Here is a 16,250-nt window from a genome sequence, read left to right on the forward strand (position 1 = left end):
CCTACCTCTCCCTCCTGTCCTATTAAATACTCTCTGATAGTTTCTCGGGGTTCTATTGATCTTACCACCTCGTTCTCCATGTTCTGGATCTCTCTCCAAATCAGATCCCTCTGCTTCTGAGGATGAAACTTCCGTGTTAGTATCCCTATGTTAATTTCTACTATTAGGGAAAATATAAGCTCGATTTTCTTTAAATTCTTGTGAATCTTTTACAAACTGAGAGTGTTTTCTCTCTCTTATTTGATGGTAGAAACGTTCTACAACTCCTTGTAGAATCACCTTTTTTATCAAATTGTGAATCTGTTCTCAAACGCTTGTTCTCTCAATTCGTTCCGTTTGTTAACTTTCTCCTAGAATTCCCAGCCCAGACCTTGTTTAAAGCAATAGCATTTGTAAAAAAAAGTTTCTAAAACTCAGTCCACTCTGAGATGTCCCACAAGATTATCCTGCAATGGTACCTCACTCCTGTTCGTCTCTCAAAAATGTCTTCCTCTGCTTCAGACTTGTGTTGGAGGGGGTGTAGGGAGAGGGAAACGTATGTATATACATGGTGGGAGTGCTGTTTAGTCCACAGACAATGGGTGATGGCCTTTCATTTAATAACATTGGTCATGAATTTGCACATACCACTAGACCTTGGACTAGCTTTATGCTTTGTAGATATTGATGTCACTGTAGGCCCTTAAGAGTCAATACTTGATTTTCTGACTGCCTCAGCAGGTATTTTGAAGCTATTTTCCTGTTGAGCATAAGGATTACATGGTATACCTTTTTCTGTCCGTCCCCACCTGATTTTAGGTGCGTTAGTGCACTAGGACCTTACTTGCTGATTTACCTTCTGGGTAATAGGTTTAGTTTTCAGTTTTGTTACTTACTCTTTTTTTGTTGTTATATTCAGGAATGCGTACCTTTAGCTGCCTAGACTACTCATGCTTGTTTTCAATGATGTGTACTGCCTACAATTGGATTCTGTGCTGGTTTCTCCCCTCGTTCACTCAGCTGCTCTCTTCCCATCCTGATGTCGGTTAATCTTTCTTCCATTAATGCGCATGGGCTTAATAGCCCATTTAAACGTAGTCTGCTCTGGAGAGAAGTTCATTCTTTAAAATGTGATGTACTTTTTGTCCAGTAGACTAATTTTCATAAGTCAAAGTCTCCCTCCTGTACTCATAAAGCATACCCACATATTTTCCTGTCATCAGCTTCTGCAAAACGGAAGGGGGTTCTGATAGCCATTAAAAACACTGTGGCTTTTGAACTTCAGAAAGTGGTGGCGGATCCTACGGGTCGTTTCCTCATTCTGGTATGCTCTATCAATAATATATTGTATACATTAGTCAATGCTTACTTTCCTAATTCTAGACCTGGGAGGTATTTTTCCAAATTGTCTCGGAAACTCCAATCTGTGCGTCAGGGTCGACTTTAATGCTGTATTGGATGCGGGGTTGGATTCTACGACTGCCAGTAGATATAACGGCTCTCTCCAAAAAATTCTGATGAGGGCTTGTTTGATGTGTGGAGATGCCAGCACGGTACTGAATGGGACTACACGATTTCCCCCCCAATGCAGTCTTATTCTCAGGGTGATTTCTTCTTGACGGATAGAAATGTTCTCTTACTTTCAAAATCCTCCTCCCTAGGGGTTATTACGTGGTCTGATCACGCTCCTGTATCTTAAGTGAATGCGGAACGTTTTAGTGCCCCTCCCCATCCCAATGGCGACTCAATTACTTTATTTTATCCCATCCCGACTACCATAAACGACTTAAGGATGCGCTTGCATCATATTTTGAGATAAACGCCCCTCCGGTATCTAATTCTCACTCATTATGGAAAGCAAATAAGGCGTTCATGTGTGGTATTCTCATTCAAGCCAAACGTGCTAGGGAGAAGGACGTGATGGATACAGTAGCTAAAATCTCACAAATTGAATCCTCAAATAAGGTGTCTCCTTCAGTCAACTGTTCACAGAACATTCGGCGATTGCACCTACAAACCCTACTAGCCTCCAAATTAAGATTTTCTTCTGAAGAAGTACCAACTAAATTCCTATATTCATAATAATAGATTGGGTGCTCTCCTAGCCTGTAAACTCAAATGGATTTCAAACGCTCCCAAAATAGCTTTTTTAAAAGGCAGATAGCGGAAATATTCCTCCTATATTACACATCCCTGTATAACCTATCCTCAGATCAGCCCACTCACCAACCCTCCCAACAGAAGATAAACTCTTTCCTAGCTTCGCCTCAGTTGCCCAAGATAGATTCTAATACCCTGGAAATTCCATCAGGTCCAATCACAACGACAGAGGTTTCAAAAGCCATCTCTTCTCTTAAAGGGAATGTGTTGCTAGCAAAAAAATTATTATTTTTTTTAGTTAAACAATTAGTGTGTAGGTGATTAAACATTGTTCTATTTTTTTAAATTTTTTTCACGAGTCTGGAAATATTATAAATTAGATTCTAATTTATAATATTTCCCAGCACTGGTCACTAGATGGAGCAATTCCCAAAATTGCAGCATTGCATGTGGTAAAGCAACCACATTGCTTTATGCTGCAAAATTGGAAAAAAATCCCTCGCTCTAGTGAGCTCTCAGAATCCCCCCCTCCTTTATCCTGGCTAGTGCCGGGAGAAACGAGGGGATTGAACGGTCTAACCTCCTACACTGTGTGTCGCCATTTTTTGAGCTAACACACAGTGTAGAAGGTTTACATACACTAGTAAACACACACTGAAACACGAACATACATAGAAATCACTTACCTGCTCCTGCCGCCGCCGCTCCCTCCGGTCCGTCCGCTCCGTCTGCTGCCGCTGCTCCAAGTGCACAAGTCCGGAAGCCGCAACCGGAAGTAGTAATCTTACTGTCCGGCCGCGACTTCCGGTCTACAGGAAAATGTCGCCGGACGGCGCTCAGTTCAACTTGGACTGTGTGGGAGCGGCGCATGCGCCGTTCCCACACAGACGGCATACACCATAGTGGATGGAACGGGCCCCGTTCGCATTCACTATGGGACTGTAGCTGCCGTATTCCATGTCTGTATGTGTCGTTAATCGACACATACAGAAATGGGAAAAAAAATGGCAGCCCCCATAGGGAAGAAAAAGTAAAAAAATAAAAAAAAGTAACACAAACAAATACAAACGTTTTTTATAAAACATTAACATCAAACTGATATAAACACAATTTTTTGGGCGACACTATTCCTTTAAGTTATTTACAGCCCCTGGCCCAGATGGGTGCACTAATAGCTATTATAAAAAAATCCCCTCACTTAACAGCGGTATTTAATAAGGCAGCAACTGACGGCTCCTTCCCAGCAGAAATGCTCTTGGCAACCATCGTTACATTACCTAAACCCGGGAAATCTCCTGACACCCTGGCTAATTTCCGACCAATCTCGCTACTAAATTCAGATGTAAAAATCTATGCAAATGTGCTTTCCTCTAGACTATTTTATGTCCTTCCAAATATTGTATCTCCTGACCAAGTGGGGTTTGTCGCTGGCCGACAGGCCCCTGATAGCACTCGCCGGTTTATTAACCTGATCCAGTGGGTGGAGCATCATAGAACGCCTTCTTTGCTCTTGACGCGGAGAAGGCGTTCAATAGGGTACATTGGGGTTATCTAAAATTTGTCCTTTCGGGTTTTATTAAATATGCCATACTGGCTTTGTATTCATCTCCGTCATATAGGGTACTGTGCTCGGGGTTCCCCTCAGAGCCTTTCTTTTTTTTTTTTTTACCCAGTTCAAATTTATTCAATTAAACAGTCATCCTAGCAGGGTCAACACAAAAATAACCCACTAAATCCTTTCCAATGAAACAACCTCTCTAAGGAAATGTGGTGTTGGACTGTATTATATGGCCACTTGCAAAGGACCACACCCATGAACATTCCTGGCCTAGATATAACCATTACAGATTGCAGTACATTTTCAATCTGGTTTTATTACTTTGGATGACTATAAATAAGTGTTTCCGCTATGGAAAAAGAAAGTGAATACAGTAAATTTTCATGACTGGGGAATGGATTTGTTTCTGAAGAAATCATCGGAAGGACAAAAGCTTAGAAAAAAAAACAACCTCAATGTTTAAACTCCGTTCTTTTTCCTTAGTTAGAAGTCCCTTGTAAAAAAATAAAAGAACAAGGCTCTAGCTGACTTATTGCTTCTCTTCTGTTTTTTTCTTGCTTGGAATTCTCTTTATATTGAACCTTGCTTTCCTCCTTTACAGAGAGTTCTTCTAATTTCTCAGCCACTTCATCAGGACTATCATTTTTGGTCACATCTTTAGCTTCTTTTTCCTTCATTTCTGCATTCTTCAAATTTTACCTTGAACTTCTGAGCATTCTCTGCATTTAAAAACTGAATGGCCAGTAGTTCAGGTTTTGGCGCTTCATCTGCATAATCCGCATATGTATTCCAGACCCCTGCTCTGTCACTACCTGCATTTGGTTTCAGTTCCATCGATGGTGTCACACAATGGTTAGCACAGATTTTCAGTGACTTATCTCTTCTCATCAAAAGGCGGATTGTTCCCTTCTCTTTGTGTTTGAGTAGTTTAACATCCCCAGTGCCTCATTCTTTCCATTCTGGGGGGTCATTTTCAGACGCAAATCGAAACAACTTTGCTCTCATTTTAAATAACTCTTCTTCATCTTTTTCAAGTGTCCTAATCTCTTGCTCTGGCAATGACACAATGGGTTTGAAATGAGGATCGTGATTAGCTTCATCTGTGTTTTCAACAGGGGTTTCATACTCCACTTTGGGTTCCTTGGTGTCGGCCATCAGTTGGAGGATGGATGCAGATTATGCGGCACGGTTCTGGATAGCAGGATGAAGCTCTCTGTCCGCAATTCTCTCAGAGCCTTTCTTGATCAGTAACGGCACGAGGCAGGGGTGCCCTTTATCTCCTATTATATTTGCTCTTATCATGGAACCGTTGGCCGCTTCCATTAGGGATAATCCTCGTATATATGGTATTCAAGTGGGCCCGGTTCACCACAAAATAGGGTTATACGCGGATGATGTATTGCTTTCCCTTACAGATCCGATGTCATCCTTGGAGAAACTATTCCTCTCTTATTCCAAGAGTTTCCCATATGCTTGATAACTTCTCAGCTTTAAAATGTTTATATTGCCAATAATCTTATATGTTTTTCGTACTGTGACTGTCCCTTTACCCAGTTCCTTTCTTCCCAAACTGCAGAAAATATTATTGTCCTTTATATGGGGTGCGAATCGGGCCAGGGTTCGCATTTCTACTATGGTCAGAACGTGGAAAATGGGGGGGTGGGTGTCCCTAACTTTTATAAATATTACATGTCTACCACACTAAATCTTGGTGGGTGCCGACGTGTGACAAGAAGTGGATGGACATAGAACGCTGTGCCATGGGAGTCCCTCTTATATCTGCCTTACATGGTACTTCTTCTCTGTTTCGTAAACCAGGTGTTCTTCTGTTGGGACTGAGGGTCTCACTTTCTGCTTGGAAGTACCTTCTGCGTCAATCCACCATCACTGATTGTGCATCCATACGCTACATGCCCCTTAGGTTTTTGTATACTTTTGTGGATAATATTAATGTTGACTCCTGGGAAGAGGCTGGGGTTAGTCAAATTCATTGTCTTTTCCTTAATTCTTTCACTGACTTGACCTCCACTCATAATATCCCACATTCAGATTTCTATAAATTCCTGTGCATACGGCATGCGTTAGGGTCCTTAGATATCTCTCGCCCACTATTTGCTCGCCAGGCATTATTGTGCTTTTCCAATAAACTCCCTAAAGCAAAGGGTATTTCCCTATTCTATAATATATTCACTGAATATATCCCCACAGTTAAACCGTCATACCTAATCAAGTGGGAAATGGAACTTATCCTAGAATTCCCAGCCCAGACCTGGTTTAAAGCAATAGCATTTGTAAAAAAAAGTTTCTAAAAGCTCAGTCCACTGGGAGATGTCCCGCAATATTATCCTGCAATGGTACCTCACTCCTGTTCGTCTCTCAAAAATGTCTTCCTCTGCTTCAGACTTGTGTTGGAGGGGGTGTAGGGAGAGGGGCACGTATTTACATACATGGTGGGAGTGCGGTTTAGTCCACAGATTATGGGTGATCGTCTTTCATTTAATAACATTGGTCATGAACTTGCACATACCACTAGACTCTGGACTAGCTTTATGCTTTGTAGATATTGATGTCATTCCTCTCCGTAGCAGGACTGTGGTTTGTCATATTCTATTGGCCGCAAGACTGTAAATGGAAATGCGCTGATGATTTTATGGAGGCGGAACTAATAAATCAGATTAATTTCTCGTATCAAATGGAAAAAGACTGGGCTATTAGGGCTCATGCTTTAGATAGATTTATTTTCCAGTGGCATCTCTGGACGCTATTTATGAACAATGGCACTGCCTCTACGTCCTCTCTCGACTGTTCACAATTCTCCTCCAGTTGAGTATTTATGGCCTATACTTGGTTCGGGTATTGTTTTTACCTAAAGATTTCTACGAACATTCCATTATGTCATCTTTTCCTCTTGTACGCTATTTAACTTGATCTAATTGTCTCATGTAGTAACATGTACCTGCAATATTTCAAGGTATTGCTTATAGTAATTTTGATTAGCTTTTTTCATGAATGCTCCATGTTGGAGTCTCTTTATTGTGTTTTTCTTTTCTCAAAAATGTAATAAAAAGTTTGCTTAAAAAAAAAAAAGTAAAGTTAAAATTTGTTTTGTAATAAATACACATAAAATACCCACCCCCAAAAAAACTTTCCCCCCGCCAATCATGGTCATAACGCTAGCCCTGCGCTAACTATCCTAAAATAGACATGTAATATATTTAAATTTATGGTAGACAATGACGATCACAAATAAAAGGTCTATTTAGGGTAAAACTTTGTTATTAGCAGAAAAAAAATTGCTTAAAGAGGCTCTGTCACCACATTATAAGTGCCCTGTCTCCTACATAAGGAGATCGGCGCTATAATGTAGGTGACAGTAATGCTTTTTATTTAAAAAAAACGATCTATTTTCACAACGTTAGGAGCGATTTTGGTTTATGCTAATGAGTTGCTTAATGCCCAAGTGGGCGTATTTTTACTTTCGACCAAGTGGGCGTTGTACAGAGGAGTGTATGACGCTGACCAATCGGCATCATGCACTCCTCTCCATTCATTTAGACAGCAGAATCGCGTTCTTACTAGAACATGATCTGCAGCCACATACACAGCGATTCTGCTTGATTAACGTTAATCGAGTGTCCTGATAATGAATACACATGACCATCCAGCCTTGACGTCATGTGTACTCAGAATCCTGACACTTCTGACTCTTTTCTGTGAGATTCCAGCAACGGAAACAAAATCTCGCGAGATTACGGAGGTAAACGAGATTTCGTTACCCGTGCTGTAAATCTCACAGAAAAGAGTCAGAAGTGTCAGGATTCTGAATACACATGACGTCCAGGCTGGATGGTCATGTGTATTCATTATCAGGACACTCGATTAACGTTAATCAAGCAGAATCGCTGTGTATGTGGCTGCAAATCATGGTCTAGTAAGAACGCGATTCTGCTGTCTAAATGAATGGAGAGGAGTGCATGATGCCGATTGGTCAGCGTCATACACTCCTCTGTACAACGCCCACTTGGTCGAAAGTAAAAATACGCCCACTTGGGCATTAAGCAACTCATTAGCATAAACCAAAATTGCTCCTAACGTTGTGAAAATAGATCGTTTTTTTAAATAAAAAGCATTACTGTCATCTACATTACAGCGCCGCTCTCCTTATGTAGGAGATAGGCACTTATAATGTGGTGACAGAGCCTCTTTAAGTGTAAAAAAGCTTATTTTTTTTACTATTATTTTCAAACTTTGAACCTAAAAATGCTAAAATAGCAAAAAGGATGTGTATAAAAATGACAAAAAAAAAGAAACCTGCAATGACTACGGAAAAAAAAATAGCAAAAATCACTTTGCTAGCCCAAAAAATAATAACGTTATAGCCGTTTAAAAAGGGCTAAACGGTGTCTGGTCCTGAAGGATCAAAATAGCCCGGTCCTGAACCGGTTAAACTGGATTGTTTAGTTACATATAATCTTCATTATGGTTTTTTAACCTCTTGATAAAGCCATAGGCGAAATTGTACGTCGAGGGCGCTGTCTAACTGCAAGGTTTAATGTAATTGACTTAAAGAAGAACTCCACTTATTTTTTTCTTCACTCACCCCTGTGTGCCCCCTGCAAGTGAATTGAGATGTCCCCCACACATCCTTGCCGTCCCTGTACTTTTTTCAAATATGCCTCATATAAGGCTATTCTGCCGTCATTTTCGATTTCCCTCCTCTCCCGTTTCTTTTTTTTAAACTCGTTTTATTAAAAGTAACTGTCAGAGTCAACCCATCACATACATCAGGAAAACATTATACATTCAATAGTACATATGTCAGAAGAATCAATATATACAAAGGGATTACTCGCAGGTATCCATCATAATAACCCGTGGTTCGCAGACCACACACACATAATACAGGATTCTCAATTCAATCCAACCCGACTTTTATTACATTACATCATGAGAATAGGAATACTCCCTCATTTCAATATTCTATCACATCGCCCCAATCCTCTTGTACATCATACCCTGAAGCACCTGGACGTGTCATCCTCCCTAGTCTTTTACCCTCTCCCACCCCCAGCTTGTGCCAGAGCAGCTGTTAGCCCTTGGACTGTACAATGAGTGAGACTCGATGAGCACCAACCATTCCAGATCAGATCAAATTTAGCTGGCTTTCCCCGGTGTTTATACACTATTTTCTCAAATGGAAGCATGTCATTGACCATTTTACGCCATTGCGCTACTGTCGGGGTCCTATCCGCCATCCATCTCATGGCCACCGCCTTTCTTGCCATAAACAGTGTTTCTCTAAGAAAGATCCTCTCATATATTGACCATTGCTCCTCATTTAGCAGTCCCAGTAAACACACCTCCGGCCTGCAAGTTATCGTCCTCCCCATCACTATCGTTAATAATACAACCACCTCCTCCCAAAAACGAAGAATCCGATGACAACCCCACATTAGGTGTATAAAGTCTGCCCTCATCTCTCCACACCTATGACATTGTGAGGACGCCATTCTTCCCATACGATGTAACTTTACAAGCGTGAAATAACATTGGTGGATGATGAACAGTTGCGCTAGTTTATTATTTGCAGCTGGTGAAACCAGCAGATGGGAGCCCTGCGCCTCCCTCCATTCCTCCGCTGTGAGTTGTGGAATTAATGCACGCCACCTATCCTCCACCCCCAGGGGCTCCATTCGCATTTTAGCCTCCATTAGATAAGAATAAATTTGGGAAACAACACCCCTTGTAAACGGCTTGCTCAGCCTCACCACCAAGTCACAGCTAGAGTATGTCACGGAGTTCAATGGGAATTGTGCTAATAGAGCATGATGAAGCTGTATGCAATATAATTCATCCCCTGGCGGTATATTGAATGCTGCCCGAATCTCACTCACCGTCATTACCGACCCTTCTTCCGTTAGCAGTTGTGATATAGCCACTACCTCTCTAGATGACCAGTAACGTTTCCCCACCAACCCATGCAGATGGGAAAAGCTTGGATTATCCCACAGCGGGCTCTCCGCCACCACCCCCACACATCCCAGTAGATCTTTAGCCTGTTGCCAGACTCGTCTCGCCAGCTTATGTAAGGGTAAGGTATAAAGCCACACTGGTCTGAATGGATGATCTCTTTTATCACTCTGCAGAGCCTGCTAGCTAACATCTTAGTCAAGATTTTGTAATCCACTGTCAGCAGCGAGATCGGTCTATATGACCCACATTCTTCTGGTTTTTTGTCTGGCTTCAGCAACACAATTATGGTGGCATCACACATGGATTCCGGAAGAGCGGAAATCCGATAGCTGTGTTCAAACAGGGCCAACAATTGGGGGGCCAGTAGCTCTCCATATTGTAAATATACCTCCAGAGGAATACCATCCGGCCCTGAAGCCTTCCCCTTGGCCAATGAAGCCATTCCCTCCAAAATCTCATCTACCGTAAATGGAGCCTCAAGCGATGCCACCCCCTCCGCTGTCAATGTAGGAAACTATATTCCATCCAAGTAGCCCTCCATCTCCTCCATCCTATAATCAACTTTTGATGCATACAGCTGATCATAAAACTGTGTAAATTGCTCGAGAATCTCTCATCATCAGGCCCCGCTATGCCCATCACCGGGGGGGATCTAGAACTGTGCCGTACCATATGTGCCAGAATTTTACCCGATTGGTTGCCCAATTCAAAATGGGATTGTTTGCTAAAGAATAAGCTACGCGATGTCTTATCCCTCAGGATCTGTAGATACTGTCTACCCAAATCCAGCCATGCATTCCGGTTAGCTGGTGTGGGATCCTGAACAAATGCCCCTTCCGCCTGTGAACATTGATATGCTATGTCCTCCTCCTGCATGGCGGATGCTCGTTTTACATAGGATATGGAGGATCGGAGACACCCCCTTAAATAGGCCTTGAGGGTATCCCACACCAGTGACCGATTCTCCATCTGAGTATGCGCTTCTATAAATATTGATAACTGTTCCGGTATGCGATCATTCTGTTGGATGAGCTGAAGCCAAAACGGGTGTATTTTACCCATCCCCCTTCTGCCTACCTGTGGCCTTTTTAATGTCAATAAGATCGGGCTATGATCCGAGATCCCCCTCGGTAAATGATCCACTGATTCTATCTCCTGGAAAACCGCATGTGATCCAAATATATAATCAATTCTGGACAGCGCGTTGTACTGCGAGGTGTGACATGTAAATTCTCTGATCCCTTCATGTGTCACTCTCCACAAGTCTATCCATCCCATTTCCTTTACCAACATGCTCAACTGAGTGGGACTACCAGGGCCTCTACTCCCATTCCCCTGCAGTCTATCCATACCTGGGTCCATAACCAAGTTGAGATCCCCCATCATGATCACTCGAACCCCCGGGTGTGCTGCTACAAATCGGACGGCTTCCTGAATTACTGCCAATGAGGCTGGAGGAGGATTATACACCCCCAGGATCACATATGGGCATTCATCTAGAATCGCATGTAAAAAAATGTACCGCCCCTCCGGGTCTACATTGGATTGTAGCAATTTCCAACGAAGCTCTGCGTGTACTAAGATGGCCACCCCTCTGGAGTACGAAGTGTGCGAAGCGTGTCCCGCCCACTGTACCCAGGGCTTATTCAGATTCGACACAGTGTCCGGTGTCATGTGTGTTTCTTGTAGACACGTTATATGTGGACGCTGTCCCCGCACAGTAGCAAATATAATATGCCTCTTTTCAGGAGACCCCATTCCCCGGACATTCCAGGACATTAACCGTAATCCTTTTCATACTGTTAACACACCTTGGAGCACCACTGCCCTGGAGCCTATCCCCCAACCCCTGAGTAACAATTATCCCAGTCCCGTATGCATGACCCTCCATGACTCGTATGTATGCAATATCAAAGCCGTGTTCTGCGGTAATGTGAGTTGACTCAATATCCTTCAGAACACCTTCAAAAACAAACATTGCTCAACAGGAGCTAACCTTTGTAGCCTATATTCTAGGGGGTAGTTTCTACGGCTAGCGTGCTTCTGCCGTAAATACACTATCTGTATAAGTGTAGCACACCCCCGAGCCAGCACCCCCAGGCACTTATAAAGACATTTCAATACCTGACGTATAATATCGGTCCCCCATACCTTCAATTTAGAACATATAAGGATGTTACTATGGGGCTTAAACTGCCCACCTTATAACATGGGCCTCATGCCCCCCATAACAAGTTGCAGATAATATGGTACATCATCACATCATTATCTTAGAAGGATACTTTCAGCTGGAACGTCTGTACTATAAGCAATATGGGGTATCCATGAGTTCCATATGTCGGACACAACTTCCATCCTGCACAGCCACTGCACTCATCTTCGGGGAGATTGCCTATGCTTTCTCGTAATCCATTCTTCCGCCTCAGTTGGATTCGTAAATAATATGGCTCTGTCTCCATCCACAACCCGCAATCTAGCCGGATATGCCATCGAATAAGGAATCTGCAGGTCCCGTAGTCGGCGCTTGATAGGGACATAAGACGCCCTCTGTCTCTGCAAATCAGGAGAAAAATCCGGATATATGGACACAGAAGCATTTCCAAAGCGGATCCCTCCGGCCTTCCGAGCTTCCAGCAGAACCGTATCCCGATCTTTGCAGTTCAGCATCCGAGCAAGCAGAGGTCTTGGGGGAGCACCCGGAGGTGGTAATCGTGCTGGGACCCTGTGCGCCCTTTCTACCGCATACGCCAGCGAGAATGATGCATCTGGGAAGGTCTCCTTCAGCCATTTCTCCACAAACTCTCCCGATCTCTGCCCCTCTGCCCTCTCCGGCAGCCCCACAATGCGGAGATTATTACGGCGCGATCTATTTTCCAGATCGTCGGCTTTCTGGCGCCACAAATCCAATTTACGGTGCAGATCTTGTATAGCCGCAGGCATATTAGCAGTGAGATCTTCCAAGGCCGAAATCCTGCCCTCCGTCTCCGTCACTCTTTCCCGCACATTCTGCAGGTCTTGCCTCAATAGGCCCACGTCCACTCTCACCTCATCTATCTTAGCCGTGAGTGTCGTACGCGTCTCAAGGATGGCTGTCAGCAGCTTATCCGATGCCTCCTGCAACGTGAGTCCCGCATCCTGTTCCGAGGGAGCTGATGTGGATGTCCCTGCCATTGCCGCGGCCTGCCCAGCAGGGCACCCGCCGGCGCCATCTTGGATCACCACGCGGGCATAGGATTTCAGTTTTTCCGCCGCGTCCATCGCTTTAGGCGGGATCATCTTTTTTTTGGAAGATGTCCTTCCCTTCCGACGTAGCTGGTAAGGAATTTTGGCAACTTTCACGGATTACAGTACCGTCAGGAGGATATAATGCAGGATGCCGGCCCGGAGCTATCGCCACACACGTCCTCTCACATCAGTAGCTGGCCACGCCCCCCTCCTCTCCCGTTTCTGCTCCCTCCTTAGTGTGCCTACGCTATTTCACGTACTTTCCCTCACTACTACAAATCCCACCATGCAGCCTGCTATATGGGCAGAGTGTGGACGAAGCTTACCGGCGTGCGCAAAAAGACAAAGTCCACAAGGTCCCCTCGCCACATAGCGCTAACTGGCCCCGAGAGTGTTTGGAGGGTGATGTCAATATGTAGTCCACCGGAACTCAGCGCTGCTCACTGATGCAGAGATCTGGTTTGTTAAAGAAGACCGTTCGGGCAGGTTAGGTCAGGCCACAGTCACGCGACCCGGCGCCACACCATGGAGGAATAAAATAAAACATGAAGGACAGGGAAAAGAATGTAATGAAACACATTACAGGTAAGATTGCCCTTATATCTAACAACGTAGAGCAAACAAACAAAAAAAGTGGAGTGCCTCTACTTGATTTGACTTGAATCATGTAGAACATTGCTGTTCATACATACCATTTGGTTTATACTTTCTCTTGTTGATCATGAACAGTAATTTATAAAAGTGAATCTCATATATATTTATTACACACTTTTGCAGTCTGACTATTTGTTCCTGTGCTGCTATTTCATTCTCTCTGTTGTTTTTAATACATGAATTTTCAATAAATATTGTCTACTATTTGTTAACAGTTTGTTAAAAGTGTTCTTGTGGTCTTTTTTGGCTTATAAAGCCGCTGTAGGATGTTTATTAAAAAAAAAGATAGCGCTAGGGCCTGTTCACGGGTTCCGTTTGACTTTTCCGTCGGAGGAACCCATGAACGGAAAGCGAAACGGAAACCACAGCTTCTTCTTGCATTACCATTGAATTCAATAGTAATACTTCAATTGCAATTGGTTTCCATTCCATAAGGTTTCCGTTTTTTTTTAAGTGGAAAGAATAGCGTAGTCTACTACACTATTGTTTCGGTGACAAAAATTGAAACTTTACGGCAGGCCCGGCTCCAGGTTTATGTGGGCCCTAGGGCGACACACACTTAGTACGCCCCTTTGCGGAGGAATTCACTGTGGCAGTACAATGGAAGAAAACGTGACTTTGTGCCCCCATATAGACGTTAGGCCCTGTTTATGCACCCATATAGGAATTAGGCCCCCAGTTTGTACCCCCATAAATGTAGTGCCCTCTGTAGATAGTGCCACACAGCCCCCCAGGTAGTGCCACTCAGCTCCCCTCCCTGGTAGTGCCACACTGCCCCCCCCCCCCACCTGTAGGTAGCGATTTTGGGTTCCCAATGCTCTGGCTGAGGATTTCGCTTCAGGAGAAACCCCAGACGTCACTGACCATATACGGCTAGTGATGTCAGCGGTAACCCCAGAGCCAAAGTCCCGGGCAGAGTGCTACTAGCACTCTGCCTGGGACACTGCTTTGCTCCTGACAACACTGTACATATATGGACAGTGATGTCAGGGGCTTCCCCAGAGACGGAGTCCCGGAGCAGAGCCGCTTCTAGCGCTCTGCCTGGGACTCCTCCTCTCCCTCTGACATCACTGTCCATACATGACGGCAGCGACAGCACCCGGCGGCCGAGTGGGTAGTGGGCGCCGCCACTTGCCTGGGTTTGCCAGGTGCTGACGCCGGCCCTGCTTTACGGAACGCAAACCAACTGCAAAAGAAGCATTACAATTAAAATCAATGGTAATGCAAACCTAAGCTGTGGTTTCTGTTTGGCTATCTGTTCATCGGTTCCTCCGACGGAAAGGTCAAACGGAACCGATGAACGGAAGCCCAACACTGATGTGAACACAGCCTTAAATATATGACATTTTGTTACTATTAGTCAGACCTTCATAGGGAGGTTTTGTTTGGTTTTTGTTGGTTTCATATGGATCCTTACATGATTTGTCTTTTGTAGCATGCTGATTGGGGAGGGTAACAAATGGATACATAAAATGTCTTATAACTTAATCAAGATGTTGTTTCTAATGTGGAACATCAGTTGTGTCTGTGGAAAGAAAGACGTGTGAATACTCAATGCTTTTATAAAGAGGTAAAAATTACAAAATAAAAAAAAACTATTGACAGGTCCTTTTGGTTGGTTATCTATGTATGTATGACTAGATGACTTCTGACCCAACGGAAACCAAGTGGCTGGTAGGGAACCACTTTATAGGAAAAGGTTAACAACTGCGATACTGTGATAGAGATGAAACTCACTCACCTCTGGGGTGGTCTTCCGAAATGTATCTTCCCCCTTGATGACAGTGTCAATGACTACTTCTTTCAGGGTTTTGTATTCCTCTGGTGTCAGGTGAATGGACTCCAGCAGCTCTTGACAAGCCTGACAGTGACCACTTTAGAAAGTATGGAAACATTCTGTGTTACTTAAAGGCCAAACCTACCGTAAACAGCTATATGACAGCACACGATAACTATTCTAGAAAGCATTTGTATAATATGCAGATCACAAGTTAAAGGGGTTATATATATCGTAAAGTGAGGGACCAGAGGAAAATGACTGCTGGTCTACATACATCAGTGAACCCCGACACAGTCACTCTGCCTCCGCTCTGCTGCTGGAGACTAGTGGAGCCTCTTTCCCCACATTAGACATTACATGTTGCAATTGGCACACAGAAGTGTCAGTGAGGCGCGACTGGTATCTGACTTGTGTGCCTCCAGACATGGCGCTAGCATGTGTAGAGGTATAGCACTCCGCGTCCTCACCATGGTCATATATTTTTCTGTGATGTATGGGGCTCGGCTCTGACTCCACACTGCGGATCCTCACCCTCTAAATGGCACCAACTTTTTTGGTTTGAGGGCCTCATTTTCAGATTGTATAGATCCCAAGGGCCGCAATAAAACAGAAGTTAACAAGAGGAATTCCCATCAGGGACATTTATCACATATCAACAGCATAGCATGTGGGGTTTCACTTTTGGGGGCATTTTGCAACTCCTATAAACTACAACGGAGAGAACAGAATATATGTGTAACCACGTCTTCAGCTCCTTTCATTCTATTTGGCGTGTCAATCAGGGGATATGCCATAAATTTGTCAGATTGGAAGATCCCTTTAAAGCATTCCTCAGGATAAAACGGATGCACTGCATTATCTGTAATGCAGTGCCTGAGGTGACAGTGAATGACACTTATCTGATCATTCTGTGAATCGCCGACACATTAGTAGCGGCGGTTTACAGCATTACAACCTTCTCCAATTCAAGTGAATGAGAGA

At 43.8% G+C, this 16,250-nt stretch overlaps 1 protein-coding gene and 1 pseudogene across 1 annotated transcript in view; both read right to left on the reverse strand.

Moving 5' to 3' along the window:
• PRORP (protein only RNase P catalytic subunit) overlaps positions 1-16,250 on the reverse strand; it is a 128,121-nt gene that overhangs the window by 102,565 nt on the left and 9,306 nt on the right. Inside the window, exon 3 of the mRNA XM_075844828.1 lies at positions 15,231-15,363. Coding sequence (XP_075700943.1) covers positions 15,231-15,363 — 133 coding nt within the window. The remainder of the gene's footprint in view (positions 1-15,230; positions 15,364-16,250) is intronic.
• Positions 4,117-4,801, reverse strand: LOC142664999 (ran-specific GTPase-activating protein pseudogene; annotated as a pseudogene).

The sequence above is a fragment of the Rhinoderma darwinii genome, chromosome 12 (assembly GCF_050947455.1).
Source record: "Rhinoderma darwinii isolate aRhiDar2 chromosome 12, aRhiDar2.hap1, whole genome shotgun sequence".
In the NCBI taxonomy this organism is placed as follows: Eukaryota; Metazoa; Chordata; class Amphibia; order Anura; family Rhinodermatidae; genus Rhinoderma; species Rhinoderma darwinii.